At 44.4% G+C, this 17,518-nt stretch overlaps 1 protein-coding gene across 7 annotated transcripts in view; it reads left to right on the forward strand.

Annotated features, from left to right (window-relative positions):
- Positions 1-17,518, forward strand: part of CDK5 (cyclin dependent kinase 5) — a 39,139-nt gene that overhangs the window by 16,864 nt on the left and 4,757 nt on the right. For 6 of the 7 annotated variants that reach the window (XM_033932097.1, XM_033932099.1, XM_033932100.1 and 3 more), the window contains 7 exons: positions 2,468-2,524; positions 9,208-9,303; positions 9,436-9,510; positions 14,018-14,114; positions 14,381-14,450; positions 15,951-16,011; positions 17,373-17,453. In XM_033932097.1, the coding sequence (XP_033787988.1) occupies positions 2,468-2,524; positions 9,208-9,303; positions 9,436-9,510; positions 14,018-14,114; positions 14,381-14,450; positions 15,951-16,011; positions 17,373-17,453 (537 nt within the window). The remainder of the gene's footprint in view (positions 1-2,467; positions 2,525-9,207; positions 9,304-9,435; positions 9,511-14,017; positions 14,115-14,380; positions 14,451-15,950; positions 16,012-17,372; positions 17,454-17,518) is intronic. The other variant, XM_033932103.1, reaches the window with a different exon arrangement.

Below are 17,518 nucleotides of genomic sequence, written 5' to 3' on the forward strand. Positions count from 1 at the left end.
ATTTTCCTCACCCTGAAGGCTTTTTGTCACCTGCTTCACGACCAAGTGGTGCTGATCTGCACGGACAACCAGGTCGCCATGTATTATATCAACAAACAAGGGGGCATGGGATTCCTATCCCAAGAGGCAATGCAGCTCTGGGATTGGGCCATTCGCCGCGACATATTCCTTCGAGTGGTCTACATTGAGAGCCAGCACAATTGTCTGGCGGACAGGTTGAGTCGTTTTCTGCAGCCTCACGAGTGGTCCATCCATTCCTTCACTCTGCGTCAAGTGTTTGCTCATTGGGGGACTCTGGACGTGGATCTGTTCACATCCCCCCTCAATCACAAGTTGCCCCGCTTCTGCTCCAGAGTTTACACCCCTCTCAGACTCGAGGCAGATGCTTTCCTGCTGGACTGGACGAACCTGTTTCTAACATAGTAGATGACGGCAGATAAAGACCCGAATGGTCCATCCAGTCTGCCCAACCTGATTCAATTTAAATTTTTTTTATTTTTTATTTTTCTTCTTAGCTATTTCTGTGCAAGAATTCAAAGCTTTACCTGGTACTGTGCTTGGGTTCCAATTGCCAAAATCTCTGTTAGGACTTACTCCAGCCCATCTACACCCTCCCAGCCATTGAAGCCCTCCCCTGCCCATCCTCCACCAAACGGCCATACACAGACCGTGCAAGTCTGCCCAGTAACTGGCCTAGTTCAATATTTAATATTTCTGTATGCATTCCCTCCATTCCCTCCGATTCTGAAGACTCGTCAGGCTCAAGTCCATGAGTGCCACCATGATTCAGATAGCTCCTTGGTGGCCCCGACAGATATTGTAACTCTGTTCCAGGGAGCCTCTTCTTCTGCCTGTTTTTCCTTCTCTGCTTACAGAGTCGAGGTTCTCTACTTCATCCCAACCTTCAGTCTCTGCACTTAATGGCTTGGTTTCTCGAGACTTAATGCCCTCATTCCAGTTCTCTCAGCCTGTGCTGGATGTCCTGGAGGCGTCTCAGAAGGAGTCCACTCACCAATGTTACCATCAGAAGTGGACCCGGTTTTCTTCCTGGTGTGCTACTCGACAGCAGGAGCCGCTGTCTGCCTCCTTATCTGCTGTTCTGGATTATCTGTTACACTTGGCGGGCGCTGGACTCAAGTCCTCTTCGGTTCGAGTCCACCTTAGTGCCATTGCTGATTTTCATCAGCCGATTGATGGGAAGCCTATCTCTGTTCATCCTGTGATTTCCCGCTTAATGAAAGGCCTTTTCCACGTTCATCCACCCCTTAAACCTCCTCCGGTGGTTTGGGATCTTAACGTGGTCCTTGCTCGCATGATGAAACCCCCGTTGCGGGCTCACTTGAACTATCTTACCTGGAAGGTTGTGTTTCTGATTGCTCTCACTTCTGCCCGTCGGGTCAGTGAGCTTCGGGCCTTGGTAGCAGACCCACCTTTCACTGTCTTCCATCATGATAAGGTGGTTCTCCGTACCCATCCTAAGTTCTTGCCTACGGTTGTTTCTGAGTTTCACATCAACCAATCGATTGTTCTTCCTGTGTTTTTTCCGAAGCCCCATTCTCATCCTGAAGAAGTGGCTCTGCATTCTCTTGATTGCAAGCGTGCGCTGGCCTTCTACTTGAAGCGCACTGCTCCTCATCGTTCTGCTCGCCAGCTGTTGCTCTCTTTCGATCCAAATCGCTTGGGTTGCTCTGTTTCTAAGCAGACCATTTCTAACTGGTTGGCCGCTTGTATCTCTTTCCATTACGCTCAGGCTGGTCTCTCCCTGCCAGGTCGAATCACAGGCCACAAGGTCAGGGCGATGGTGGCGTCTGTTGCTTTCCTCCACTCGATTCCGATTGAGGAAATCTGTAAGGCTGCCACTTGGTCCTCGGTTCATACATTTACCTCACACTACTGTCTGGATGCTTTCTCCAGGCGTGAGGCTGTTTTGGCCAGTCCGTTTTGCAAAACCTGTTCTCCAAAATTGCCAACTCTCCCTCCATCCCATTCTGGTTAGCTTGGAGGTCTCCCACACATTGAGAATATGCTGCCTGCTTGTCCTAGGATAAAATCACAGATACTTACCGTAACAGGTGTTATCCAGGGACAGCAGGCAGATATTCTCACAACCCAACCACCTCCCCATGGTTGGCTTCTTTGCTAGCTATCTGAACTGAGGCCACGCTGAGGAGACGCATGCCCTAGGTCGGGGCGGGAGGGGCTCGCGCGCATGTGCGGGCCAGTCGCAAGCTTGAAGGTCTTCAAACAAGTCTGCTTGCGAAAACGTCAGCTAGGGGGCTCCGTCGGTGACGTCACCCACGTGTTGAATATCAGCTTGCTGTCCCTGGATAACACATGTTACGGTAAGTAACTATTCTATATGGCTGGGATGCATTTTTTTTTTTATTTTTTTAGCAGTAAGTCGCATGTGGTAAGTAATATGCACCTGCTGTCATTCCTGTATGACCATATGCCTTTTCTTCCTCAGGATCTGAAGAAGTATTTTGACAGCTGTAATGGGGACCTGGATCCTGAGATTGTGAAAGTGAGTTGCAAGAATGCAGCTCTTGTTCTGGGGGGTCGGGACTTCCTGCGGGACCCCGGGTCAGCCATCCATCTCCTACTAGATTCTCACACCACTTGTAGGGAGTTTCATCCCAGGGATGGTCTGGTTGTGGACAGATGAACTTTCTGCTCTGGTGTATCTGACACAGCCTAGAGCAGGATTTCAGCTCCAGCTCAAAACTGTAGTAAGGTTATTCAGATGCTTGTGTATAAAAACCAAAAATATTCAATGGTTAACTACATTAATTCTTGATACAGTATATCAAATGTAAAATAAACTTGGAAGCTTGGATAAAATGATACACTAATACTCCACCCTGAACTACTGGTTGAGTGTGAGAGGACACAACTATTTAACTCAAGTTTCAAGTTTAATATAAATTTGATCACTTATTCAAAATTCTAAGCGATGTACACATCAATAAAATTACAGATTTTTAGGGGACAGCAAAACAAACAAAACCTAAATCTTGTAAGACATATTAAAGACTAACCTTACAAACATATTAAAACAAAAAGGAAAGAAAGGGAAGAGAAATACAAGTTGTTTGATAGTAAATAAGACGGGGAAAAAACAATGGGAAGGGAGAGATCCATGTACTTCAGAGAAGTTATGAAGTGCAATTGAAATAAGGCTCCTAGTCTGCCAGCCTAATTGTTTAAAAAGAATTATTCAAGGTTCCATGTCTTAAGGGGACCTTGGACAACTCCAGTGTGTTAAGTTCCATGTCTTGAAAGACCATTTCCTGTGCAGACAGCATACAATTCCTTACAGATAGATTAAGCACCTCAATTCGCAAGTTGCTTGCAGAAGACATCAATCATTTTATTGTCTCCACTCCCTTGTCTTTCTGGGCTGCACTCCCTCTCCTCAGTCTTAACTTCTGCAAGTGACTTAAGATGTTTTTTTATCTGCTCTACACTAGATTTTTTTTATTTTGGGGATTAAATCCAATATTTTCTCAAAGCTTCCCTGTGCTAAGAGATTTCCAGTAGTTCTGGGACAGCTCTACCTGGGAGAAGAGCAAGACACTGGGGTCTGTAGCCATGAGTCACACTTTCAAAAAGAGTACCTGGCTGGCTTGCCTGCTTCAATAGGTTCCCTGGGAGTGGTGCTCACCCCTGTGGCATCCGGCACTTGAGTACAGCTGATTTGACTCCCACAACTGGCCAGGAAGCTTTGTGGAGGTCAGCTGTGTCCCTCCCCCCCCCCCTTTGAAGAATCGTGTGGGAGCATGAGGGTTTCAGGTTTTTGGAACCTGAATAAGAGGCAACCCAAAGAGACAAGCCGCTTACCCTTTCTTGGTTAAGGCAGAAATCCCTTCATTTCCATCTGTAGTGAGAAGCTGATGCAGGCATAGCATATGGCAGATCTGTGAATACAGCTTAATACTGTCTATGGGGTAGGTCTGAGTTCAGCAAAACTAAATATTTGAGGGTGTCCCAAGGTTCCCCACCTCTAAAATCCTATTTTCAGTCATTTCGGACTTCTGGTTGTACTCCTACGGGCCATTTGTTTGGCGCCATAATGCTGCCGCAGTGGCCATCTTGAATATTCCAGTTTTATTTCAAAAGCCTCCTTCTACCTCAACAAATAGCTTCGATTTTGTTAAAAATCAATTATTATGGACTCCTCAGGTGGTTTAGACCTCATATCATGCCAAATTTGCGCTGAATGGTCGGATGAGGAGTGTGATTCCTGCAGGGTATTTGAGAGGGGCTGAAGCCATGGGCTTAGCCCCCTTTGGTCACTTCACAAGTCAGGAGGTGCTGAAAGCAAGATACCCAGGACTTAAACCTCTTAAATGCAACTCAGTATCTCCAGAAAAGCATTTTTGCGCACACACACCTGACCTTGGTCCTCGGAGGTCCCAAGCCAGCTCTTCAACACTGATTTTGTGACTTTGATGTATGTATCTTATCAAGGTCAGACATAAACTATCCTTCCCCTCTCTACGCGGTATTCTCTACGCAGGCAAACTGGGAAATTCCCTCCTCTCCAAAATCACGGGCCTTTGGAATGATCTCACAATCCCGCTGCGGAATCTGGGCTCCCTCCAATTATTCCATAAACAACTGAAAACCTGGCTTTTTTCTAACATATAACATTTCTTCTCCTGTTTATTTTCCCTCTGTTCATATGCTTTTGTAAATCTTTCTCCTCTCTCTCCTTATATTTTTAAGCTTTGTAAACCGTGCCGAGCTCCACTTCCGTGGAGATGATGCGGTATATAAACTTAAGGCTTAGTTTAGTTTACTTAGTTTAGTCAGTTCTCAAAGGAATTTACCTCCACAAAGCAAGGTCACATTTGAATAAGGACTGGGATGAGATGAGGTCCAATGCAATTCCATTGCTCTCCCACAATGCATCCTCCTTGGAGGATTCTAATTCTCGGTGTGGAGCGAACAACCAGGAGTCAATGTCGGCCCTAGATCAGGTGAGAGGACCTGACACTGCGCAGGCTATTTAGGCCAACAGATTTAAATGAGGTTATTACAGTTTCTCAGCAGGAATTGAATTTAGAGTCCCTGTGGGTTTCTACTGCCCGGCACACAGTTTGTGGTACACTATTCCCGACAGAGGTTCGGGGGCTCCAGAAGAACCTCCACATACAGCTCTCGCCCCACCACAAATTCTCAGAAGTCCCAATGTCGTGGGTGCTGGACATCATTTGAGAGGGTTGCAAACTCAAATCCTGTCTCCTCTTTGGGGGGCATCTTTCTGGACTTTCAGGTAGGAAGACCAGAGAAAGCAGCCAAAGTCAGAGCGACTGTCCAAAGACTGTTACAAATTGGAGCCATAGAGCTGGTGCCAAATGCAGACTTGGGCTCAGGCACTCTATATACTTTATCGTGCCCAAGAAAGACTAAGAAGATTGTAAACTAGTCCTGGATCTCGGTCAATGCAGTGTTAAAGGTTCCCAGGTTCTGGATAGAAACGGTGAGTTTGGTCATCACCTCAGTAGCTCAGGGCAAATTTTTGGCCTCACTGGATTTGATGGAGGCTTACCTGCATATACCCATCTTCCCAGATTTCTCAGGTTCTACTTGCTATGGAACCATTTTCAGTTCTCAGCACTGCCTTTTGGATTGGCAGTGGTGCTTTGAACCTTTACCAAAGTAATGGTGGTGGCAGCATCACATCTGCGCAGATCATGCCTCCAAGTTCATCTGTACTTGGACGATTGGCTGATCAGCACACCATCTGAGATGGAATGTCAACGGGCAATGGCTTAGGCAGTTCAGCTCCAGCAGGATCTAGGGTGGATTATAAATTTTAGAAAACGCCACCTGGAGCCCCACTCAGTGTTTGAGTATTTGGAGAGTCTATTCAACACAGAAGAAGGCCGAGTCTTCCAGAACTATGCAAACTGAAGCTCAGATGCCAGATCCTGGAGATTTTGGAACTACCAATGCCTATGGCTTGGCATTACCTGCAGGTTCTAGGCTCCGTGGTGGCGACCATAGAGGTGATCAAGGGCAAGAGCCCATCTGCGTCCTCTGCAGAGCGCACTGTTAGCATGTCGCTCACCTCAGAGAAACTTTCTCCAGTCAGTTAGCTTAGACAGCAGAAGTGCAGTGTCTGCAGTGATGGCTCCGGTCTGAGTCATTATCCAAAGGCTCCCTCTCCACATAGTCTTGGCGATATCCTGACGACAGTTGCAAGTCTTTATGGCTGGGGGAAGGACTCATTGTGACGATCAAACAGTACAAGGGCATTGGTTGCCCTCTTGTAGCGGGAGTGGATTGTGTCCATGTCGATTCTCGGTCACCAAACCCTGGATCCGGGGGAATGGGCCTTGTCTCAGAAAACATTCAACTACATTTTGAAATGCTGGGGGCGGCCAGCATTCAGTCTCATGGCCTCAGCAGACAACAAGAATGCTCCTCGTTTCTTAAGTCAAAGGTCAGATCTGGGAAGAGTTGGCTTCTGTAAGTGTTCCCCCACCCCACCCCACCCCGTGGCCGGTAATAGGTTGTTATACTGCAAAGGATCTGGGCTATCAAAGATTAGTAATCCTGGTGGCTCCAGATTGACCGCCTCGTCCTTGGTACACAGATCTAGTCCGGTTGCAGCAGGACAGCTCTCCTTAGGCTACTACTGCACCAGGATCTTCTGTCCCAGGAGCCCACAGCCCTAGAGAATTTGGACTACTGTAATTCTCTTTTGTGCGGATTGCCAAGAAAATCACTGAGGGCCCTTCAAGTGGCTCAGAATGCCGCAGCTAGAGTGATTGGTGGGATCCCTCACCATGCTCATGTTTCTCCTTTACTTGTTGAGCTTCATTGACTTCCAATAACATGGAGAATTCAGTTTAAGATCCTGACTTTGGTATATAAAGCAGTCTGGTCTGTTACCTGAAGTTGTTGCTTCAACATTGGAGATGTACGTACCCGTACATCTCCAAACAATTGTTAGTAGTTCCTCCAGTCTGCTCTATATCTGAATGTTTGAGTTGTTTACATTTTTTTCTATCCTCAGATCCCAGTTATGGAATTCTTTCCCGGATTTGATTTGTTTGATTTCTGGTTTTTTTATCCTTTCATAAAAGTTTGAAGGCTCGTCTTTTTTTTTTTTTTTTTTTTTAATGCTTTCTAGGATTTGGGATTGATTTAGTTTATATTTGATTTTGAGTTTGCTGATGAATGTTATATGTTAAATGACTTATGTTGTGTGTTTATGCTGTGTTAGTGAGTATTTGTATTTTATTTTATGAGTGTAATGTTATAACCCTCATGGATTTCAGATATGCAGGGTATAAATGTATAAATAAACACTTTGGGCTTATGGCATAATTGTTAAGCACGTAGTCTTAGCACAAACAGGATATTCGGATATTGTTATCGCAACGCTTCTACAATCAAAGCCAGTGACTGTAGCGACCTATGCAAAGTGTGGAAACTTTTTCAGCTCTGGTCTAAGGAGAAGCAGTTGGATCCCTTACGGCAGGTGTGTCAAATGTTGGTCCTCGAGGGCCGCAATCCAGTCGGGTTTTCAGGATTTCCCCAATGAATATGCATGAGATCTATTTGCATGCACTGCTTTCATTGGATGCTAATAGATCTCATTCATGTTCATTGGGGAAATCCTGAAAACCCGACTGGATTGCGGCCCTTGAGGACCGACATTTGACACCCCTGCCTTACAGGTTTCCATTTCTGAAGTCCTGTTTTTTCTGCAGGAAGGTCTAGGTGGTAGGATCTTTCAAGGCCCAGATAGCTTGTCTTTCGTGTTACAGAGCTTGAGTAGACAGAATCTTTGATACCTCATTCAGATGTGTCCAGTTTATTAAAGGGAACTCTCAGACTCTGCCCCCCAGCGTGACAGCCAGTTCCTATGTGGAATCTCAACATTGTGTTATGGACCCTCATTCCATATAAGCCTATGTCGAAGGCATCTATTATGGATCTAATCATGAAGATGGTTTTCTTTGTCATGATCACTTCGGCAAGGAGGGTGTCTGCACGGCAAGCATTATCATGCAGAGAGCCTTTCCTCAAATTTATGAAAGCAGGGGTGTCTTTATGCACCATGTCGTCTTTTCTACCGAAGGTAGTTTTGGCACTTCATGTCAACCAAGGAGTATGACTTCTTGCTTTTCAGCCATGGGCAAGAAGAAGCAGGACAAAGTATTGAAGTTCCTGGATGTCAGGAGAGTTCTCCTTTGGTATATTGAGGTGACAAATGAGTTCCATCTGTTGTTTCACCTATTTGTCTTGACCAGTACTAGCTGTCGGAGCAGACCAGCCTCATAAGCTTCTATTTCTCAATGGATCCTCATGGCTATTTCCTCAAAGTACATTGACTGTGGAAAGCAGCTGCCATTTGCCATGGAAGCTCACTTTACCAAAAGTGTGGCATCTTCCTGGGCAGAGTCCAGGGTAGTGCCACCCAATGAAATTTGTATGGCAGTCACATGGTCAACTCTCCCTCCATACCTTTACAAAATATTAGAGTGGACAGGGTGGCACAAACGGATGGGGCTTTCAGGTCCTCTGTGCTGGTCGGATACGTCCCATCCATAAGAAATCATACGAGCTGTTTGCACAGAAAGGAAGAATTAGGTTCTTGCCTCGATAATCCTCTTTCCTGTAGAACAGCATATGATTCTTTGTGCCCTGCCCTGCCCTGGCAGATGTCTTAGGCCTGTGCTGGCTTGTAGGCTGGAAAAAGTATCCAGCAGCTTGGCTCGAGGCAGCCAAGGAAGAGAATGGCATATTAGAGCTGAGATACATATTGGCATATTTTGTTTTGCAAGGAGCTGAACAAGTGTCATTGCTGGTTGCACATCAGTAGGTGGTTTCCTTCTCTACTATTTGTTGTCCTGTTGGGTAGTTGTTTGTTAACTTTTTTTTTTTTTATTATTTGCAAAACATATCAAACTTATCTGGATCGGGGAGTTTCCCGAGGGCTCCCTTGTTTAATTTCCTCTCCTACAGGTTATCATTTGTTTTGGTATGGACTGTGGAGAGGGAGTGCTGCCCAGAGAGACGAGGGGGGCAGAGAGAAGAAAATGATTGTCTTTTGCAAGCAACTCATAGGTTGAGGTGCTTAACCCATCCGTAAGAAATCGTATGCTGTTCTACAGGAAAGATGATTATCGAGGTAAGAACCTAATCCTTCCTTTGTATCCTAGCCCTGAATGGCATTTCTTCTTGCAGTCCTTCATGTACCAACTGCTAAAAGGCTTGGCCTTCTGTCATAGCCGCAACGTGCTGCACCGAGACCTCAAACCTCAGAACCTTCTCATTAATCGGGTGAGTAACCCACATGCAGAGGGGATGGGGGTGGAGAATGGGAGGGGGAAGCGGGGAGATGAGTACTGTGAAAACCACAATGTGGGAGAAGAGAAATGACACTGATGCTCTTTCACCTGACGTGTTCCACAGAACGGAGAGCTGAAGCTGGCGGATTTTGGTCTGGCTCGAGCATTTGGGATTCCAGTGCGCTGTTACTCGGCAGAGGTGGGCTTTGGCTCATTTGTAGTTCATTGTAGGCGATGATGCAGGGTTTCTTGTTTAGCTAAGGCACTTGCCTTGTTGGTCATAAGAAAATGCTGTGGAAATTGGTTATATTCTGGTTTGTATTTTTCAAGGCCTTGTATGTGACCCTCTCTGACCCAGAACACACACTGTGGTGCTGCCACCTTCAGGAGGCAGCTGGGGATGACAGTACACATCCTGCCTGCCCCCATAGAGAGCAATGTTTTTCTTATGTATTTGAAAATCATTTTTATTGAATTTATGTAACAAAGTTTACAAAACTGATGTGAACAGTACATCGGTAAAAGAAAAATAACAAATACCAGGAACATCCAAGTAGGATCTCTCAACTATAACACTAAACCAAAGTAATGGAACCCCTCTTCCCCACCCAAAAGATCAAAAAGTGTCGTCAGATTACATTAGTCTCTCCTGTAATCTATTCAAAATTTGACTATGGGCCTTGGAGGATATCAGCTGTATATATATGAATCCTAAATAGATTTTACAAAATTTGCCGCCTGTGGAGAATATTTAGCTCCATATGGCTCCCCCAACATTAATATTTAATGATGTAACCTCTAATCACAAACTTGAAGGTGGGTAAAATTGTAACAAATGATTAAGTGTGCATTTTTCCCAAGTATATAAGATGTATCTAAGAATAGTTTTTAATTTGGTCCCCATGCTCCTAGTAGAGTAGATTTATTAAAAATCTCCTCAAATGAAAAAAGTGAGTGACCCAATACTACATAGTTATAAATAATGCCACCCAAAAAGCCTTTATCCACCTACGTTGTCAAATACCATCAATAAGTTTCCTGCATCTGTTTTTCTAATTTGATGAAACGTTTGAATGGGAGTCGCCCTCTTGGACAGGTCTGCTTGAAGTCCCCCGTTATGTACTGTATGATCTTGTCTTGATGAATATACATTGAAATCCAGAAGGGTTGCCTTAGCCCAGTGTCCCGCAAACTTTTTTTTTTCACTCCAGCACACTAACAGAGCAAATGTTTTTCTGTGGCACACCCATAACCCCGCCCTGCTGCGCCTCAGCCCCTCCCCACACAAACCTCGTCTCGTTTTCCCTGAGCTCAGGGCCGTATCTGGAGAGCCTCCGAGCATGCACAGACGTTGACATGATGACGTTGCATGAATGCACACATCATCATAGTATCATAGTAAATGACGGCAGATAAAGACCTGAATGGTCCATAGTAACATAGTAGATGACGGCAGATAAAGACCCGAATGGTCCATCCAGTCTGCCCAACCTGATTCAATTTCAATTTTTTTTTATTTTTTTTATTTTTTCTTCTTAGCTATTTCTGGGCAAGAATCCAAAGCTTTACCAGGTACTGTGCTTGGGTTCCAACTGTCGAAATCTCTGTTAAGACTTACTCCAGCCCATCTACACCCTCCCAGCTATTGAAGCCCTCCCCTGCCCATCCTCCACCAAACGGCCATACACAGACCGTGCAAGTCTGCCCAGTAACTGGCCTAGTTCAATATTTAATATTATTTTCTGATTCTAAATCTTCTGTGTTCATTCCACGCTTCTTTGAACTTAGTCACAGTTTTCCTCTCCACCACCTCTCTCGGGAGCGCATTCCAGGCATCCACCACCCTCTCCGTAAAGTAGAATTTCCTAACATTGCCCCTGAATCTACCACCCCTCAACCTCAAATTATGTCCTCTGGTTTTACCATTTTCCTTTCTCTGGAAAAGAGTTTGTTCTACGTTAATACCCTTTAAGTATTTGAACGTCTGAATCATATCTCCCCTGTCTCTCCTTTCCTCTAGGGTATACATATTCAGGGCTTCCAGTCTCTCCTCATACGTCTTCTGGCGCAAGCCTCCTATCATTTTCGTCGCCCTCCTCTGGACCGCCTCAAGTCTTCTTATGTCTTTCCATCCAGTCTGCCCATAAGTTATACTCATTAAGAAATACATGATTAGATCAACTTGTCTCTTCTTTGTGTAACTCGGCCTATTTCCAGTGACTCAGGAAATAGCCAAAGCTACATAAAATTTTTTCACTCAAATTTAATATGCATTAAAATTAACCTGCCACAATTGTAGCTCAGAAGTTTGTTTATTTTTTTGTTTGTTTTTTTCTAATTGTCCAATCACACACCGGTCCAGTACAGATGACTGCAGGCAAACAGGTATTTATTTTTTCTCTTCTTTCTTTCTTGCATGGGCTAGCATTTGATTGCAGTTCTTCTTGATCCCTACTACTCTTAACAAATCGATAAAGGAAAACCCTAACTATGCCCCAAGATTTCACTTAAACTAACAATATAAAAGAATCAATAATTGAGATAGCCCTAAACTATACCCACCCACAATGAACTAATATTTTAATAAACCTCTTAAAAACACCAAGACCCTAGTGTATGTCACCAAGGTTAACATTTGGGGGGAAAAAAACCCCAAACATTGAATAAATGTTTCAGGAATAATACTCCAATTATATCTCCCCAAAACACAGACAACTTCTAACATACAGCTGTCTATAGCCAAAACCCGCCCAAACTCTACTGCTCTAGCCACACTGCTGACTTCTTGGAGAGAGAGCTGTGCTGTCCAGAATTCCAAAAGTGACGCGTACAGCTCTGAATTCTTAAAGCTACAGAAAGTCCAAATTAACATATTACTAGAAAATCATATTGGTCTCTCATATGATACCATATTATTTGGTACTGCAATGAGAACACAAAGTCCAATATCAGCAAACAATAACAAATTGCTTTTAATATTAACAGGAGTTGCCATGCAGCAAATCACACAAAATTGGAAGGATTATACCAAGCTAAATTATACATTCTGGTGGAACTCGGTGTGTCACATTTACAAAATGGAGAAAATATTGGCATTACAACAAGGAAATATAAAAAATTTTAAGAAAATATGGGATCCATTGACAAAATATTCTAAAGATCAGATATCTTAACACATTGATAATAATAATATAGGGTTAGGGAGGGAAATATAGAAATTAATATGAGGAAAAATGAAAAAACAAATAACAGGGGAAAGGGATTCAATATATATGAAATGATATTGTACATACAACTATAATTATTATAAACTAAATATTATACTATTCATTTATTGTAAGAATGAAAATTTTATAAATAAAAATTAAAAAAAAAAAAAAGAATATATTTTTATTGTAGGAACCAATCACAAGAGATACAATCAGCAACCAAGCCAAAAGGGAATAACACTATAGAAACAATAATCAGATAAGCAATACAGCTAGGCAAGAGATCAAACAATCAAACAAAGCTCTCTCATGAAAGTCCATAATTTTCAATAACCTTGGTTACATTTGATATTTCTGGGCCATAGACTGTAAAGTCTGGGTATTGTCCTAGGTTCCAAATGCTGAAGTTGCCGTCCAAGCTCACGCCAACCTATCCGACCATCCTATTTGCAGGAGTCTGGCCAGCAACATCCTCCTGTTCCAAATTAGTGGGGTTCACATTGATGCTCACCCCAGCCCATCCTACATCAAATCACCATGTATGGAACACAGACTGTGCAGGGCTGTCCAATACCAGCCTTAGTTGTTTACTTTACATCCTTCATTTTCTAATTAGAGATCCTCTATTTTTATCCCATGCTTTTTTAAAAATTCCATCACCATTTTCCTCTCCCATTTCCCTCGGGAGGGCATTCCAGGCATCTACCACCCTCTCCGTGAAGAATTTCCTAACATTGCTCCTAAGTCTTCCTCGCTGTAACCTCAAACTATGCCCTGTAGTTTTACCATTTTTTTTTTTTCTTCTCTGGAAAAGATTTGGTTCTATATTGATGCCTTTCAAGTATTTAAACGTCTGTATCATATCTCCCCTGTCCCTCCCTCCTCCAGAGTATACATATTTAGGTCTTCCAGTCTCTTCTCGTACTTCTTTTGGTTCAAACCACTTACCATGTTCGTCACCTTCCTCTGGACTGCTTCAAGTCTATTTATATCCGTTGCCAGATACGGCCTCCAAAACTGAACACAATACTCGCAAGTGCGGCCTCACCAACAACCTATACAGGGGCATCAACGTCGTGCTCTAAGGCCTTCCAGACACGGCCTCGAGCTCGTGGAAACAAGACAAGGTTCATGTGGAGGAGGAGAGGCGCTGGGTGACACTTATGTGTCCGTCAATCCCTGGCGGCACACCCAGAATCTCACCATGGCACACAGTTTGCGATTCACTGCCTTAGGCCCTTACACACTTCTGTTTGTACTGAGCAAAGCTGCAGGTTACGCGCCGTGATTCCCAAAAAGGAAACCTCAGAGGCATATGGCGGGAGGGAGTGACGGCCTTTTCCAGTATTACATTACATTAGAGATTTCTATTCCGCATTACCTTGCGGTTCAATGGTAGTATAATGGTATATTGCAGCATAATGGTTGAAGTTTAACAGAAAAGCATGCATGTATGTGGACACATGGGAGTCTGCTGTCTGTTTGCCTCCCCCTCAGGTCGTGACTCTCTGGTATCGCCCCCCTGATGTTCTCTTTGGTGCCAAGTTGTATTCCACCTCCATAGACATGTGGTCGGCTGGCTGTATCTTTGCAGGTATGGGGCTCACAGTTGGAAAGTAGCATGTGATCTGCTTACCCATTTGTTTGTGGTTTTATACTGCCGCATTAACACTTTCTGAAGAAACATGACTGCCATAAAGATTTGAATGCCGGGTATAGATTTATTAAACGGAGGCTCCGCCCTCCTGCGTGCTCTTGCTCATTAGGGGTGTCACAGATGGAGGTGCTGCTATCTTCTGGTGGTCAAACATTGGCTGATACAGAGTTTCACCCATTGTGCTTCTTTTTCTGTTCATGCAGAGTTGGCTAACGCAGGACGACCTTTGTTTCCTGGGAACGATGTGGATGACCAGCTCAAGAGGATCTTTCGATATCCTTTCATGTTCCAGTGTGCTTCTGGGAGATGGGGAAGACCTTTGGCCCAGTCACTGGTTATCAAAGGATTTTCCAAGGCTGTGGAGTCAGTACACCAAACTAGAAAATGACATTGGAACTGTTTCCCGCGGCTAGCCGCAGCTAACCCGCAGGAATGGTGGAAAAAAATTGGCCGTTCGCCGTGGGTAAGGGAATAAGGCTTTTCACTGCCCCACGGAGTGGTAAATGGCCTTGTCCCTGCAGTGAAGGATCTTCTGCGAGTCTCCTCCCTTCCCACCTCTCCCGGCCAGTAACCTGTCTCATGATCGCAGATCCAGCAGCCCCCCCTCTCTCCCTATCATGGGTCCAACAGCCCCCTTCCCTTGCTTCCAATCACAGGTCAAAACTGGCAAAAAAAAACAACCTGCGACTCCCCTGGGTCGGCCCCTTTGCGCCTCCTGGGATGGGCTTACAAGCCTCTCGGAAGCTTCATGGACGAAGAGGCAGGCAACATCTCACGCAGAGCTGCTCCGGGGAGCCCCTCCTTCCGATTATATCTTGATCAGCAATGTGGCTTCCAAAGGGAAGTTGCTCTTCTGAGCTCGCAACCTCGCACTGAGGATTCACCTTATACATTTACTAATTAACAAATTGTATTTCACCGCCTTAAGTTCAACGGATTAGCCTCTGGAGATCCTTTTTCTCTTTATGGTATTCTTTTAGTTAACTATCCAGGAATTGTTGAACATTTGCTGGTGCCCAATTAATTGTTAGCTTTGCCTCAACTCTGCCTCGGGACTGAACTGGATGATGAAGCAGTCCTTGCTGGTTTTTAGCAGCACTGCCTGGTTAAGTACCACCTAATATCAGCAGATAGTTAGCAACAGTTGATTTTAACAGGGCAGGTGCCTTTCCTGCCGGTTAAATTACTTTGAAGATTGACCTCGGAGTGGTTCAGGTGCTATGAAAAGCCTCTGCTGCCTCTAGTCCCAGCTAGGTCTGGAGAATGACACGGGGACAGAATTTGTCCCCATCCCCTTGGTTAATCGTGAGAAACCATCCTTGTGTTAGTCTTTAAGAAGAGAGGGAAGAATCGGAGTATGAATGGGCACAACCACTGACCCTCAAGCCTTGCATGGAAGAATGCAGGTGTAGAAGGACTGAGGTTGAGATAGACACTAAAGAATGACAGTCTCTGGTATCCAGAGCCGATACTGTGATGTCATAATGCCTCATTCCACCAGTGCCTAAGAGCCTACCTCATCAGTGATGTCGCAATGGCTTCATTAACCTGTACTTGGCTCACATAAGAATCAGAGTATGAATGGGCTTAGCCACTGATCTTCAAGCCTTGCATTGAAGAATGCTGGTGTAGCAGGACTAAGATTGAGATTGACACTAAAAAATTACACAGAATGGTTTCCCGTGGTCATCTGCAAGGATGGGGACAAATTCTTTCACCTTGTCAATCTTTGTGTAGGGCTTACTGTGACATGTTTTCCCTTAACCTGCTCACGTTGCTTGGAACTCCAACAGAAGAGCAGTGGCCGGCGATGACCAAGCTTCCAGATTATAAAGTAAGGAAGAAAACAGTTCTGGGTACTGCATCTAAACCCTGATCTGGAGAGGTCTAGGTAGACATTGTGAAGGGCTCTGGGATCTGCAAGGGAGGGTGCAAGTTACTGGTTCATAGTCTGCATGGTCAGGACTTGAAAATCCCATATGTTGATGGTAAGTGGACTTTTCAGGGCTGCCAAGCCAAACACAGCCTGAGAGTGTATGCAAACTGGGATGTATTGTTTCCCTTCATTGGCTGCTTTCTTCTGCCATTCCGTCCTCAACCTCACTCCTTCTTCCATTTTTCCGTGCATTAACAGACCTCTTCCTTTCCGTCCCACTGTCTTCATTCCTCCTGCTCCCTGTGACCACTCACCCTTTCCTCCACCTGTTATCTCGGCCACTCATGGTTTTTCTAGCAAGCCCCTTCATTGTTCTGCACACCTCTGAAGCTCTTTCCTTTCACGTGGTAAGACCTAGGACAGGGGAGCATTCAAGCCTTGAGTGCAGCAAACAGGTCAGGTTTTCAAGACATCCCTAATAAATTCCTCCTCATCATGACAGGAGTAGCCATGCAGCTTATAATGAAAAGTTGGGATAACTTAAATTATAGTTTCTGGTGGGAATCCTTATGCCAGAAATAAGTTTGAAAACATGAATTCTTTACAGAGGGGACACCAGAGGAAATTTGGGGCCCGTTAAAGTATTGTAAGATATAAATGTGAATTATTAACATTTCCCTTTGATTCATGAAAGATTGTTATACACATCCAGGAGGGGGGAGGGTGGGGGGGGGTAAACAGTTTTGTATCAGTTTGTTGGAATAGAGTGCAATATGTTATAATACTTTATTGTTCATCTGTTTTGCACTATGTAATTCATTTCAAAAACGAATAAAGAATTAAAAAAAAAAAAAAAGATATCCCTAATGAATATGCATAGAGAGATCTCCATTGTATGCAAATCTAGCTCATGCGTAGTCATGATATCTTGAAACCCTGACCTGTGTATGGCACTCAAAGGCCTGGACACCTCCGTCCCTGCCCTGGGAAGATTTTAAAACCTTAGACGGGGTAGAAAATGGAAGGAAAAATAAAGGTCCCGGTGGTTGGGGAGTATCTGAAGACACTTATCTTTAGGAAAGCTATTGGGGTCTCCCAGGATATCCTTGGCTGGCTATTGCTAGAGGCCTTCACTTTCAGAATTTGCTTTTTGTGTGTCTTGTTCCAAAAGGAGCTGGATCACAATTAACACAGGGTAACAGAAGAGTTCTTTGTTACCCCTGAATCAGTCTATACTCTCTCTATTGCCTTTTGTTGTGTAGTCTCAAATGGATAATTTTCTTTTAATTTCTCCCCCTCCCCTCCCCGTCTTCTTTTAGCCTTATCCAATGTATCCTGCTACTACCTCACTGGTGAATGTTGTCCCAAAACTCAATGCAACAGGGCGAGACCTTCTGCAGGTAAGTGGAAGTGAGGGTACAGAAGTTTGGGAGTAGAGTAGAATCTCAGCTATCTGGCATCCACA

The sequence above is a fragment of the Geotrypetes seraphini genome, chromosome 2 (assembly GCF_902459505.1).
Source record: "Geotrypetes seraphini chromosome 2, aGeoSer1.1, whole genome shotgun sequence".
NCBI lineage: Eukaryota > Metazoa > Chordata > Amphibia > Gymnophiona > Dermophiidae > Geotrypetes > Geotrypetes seraphini.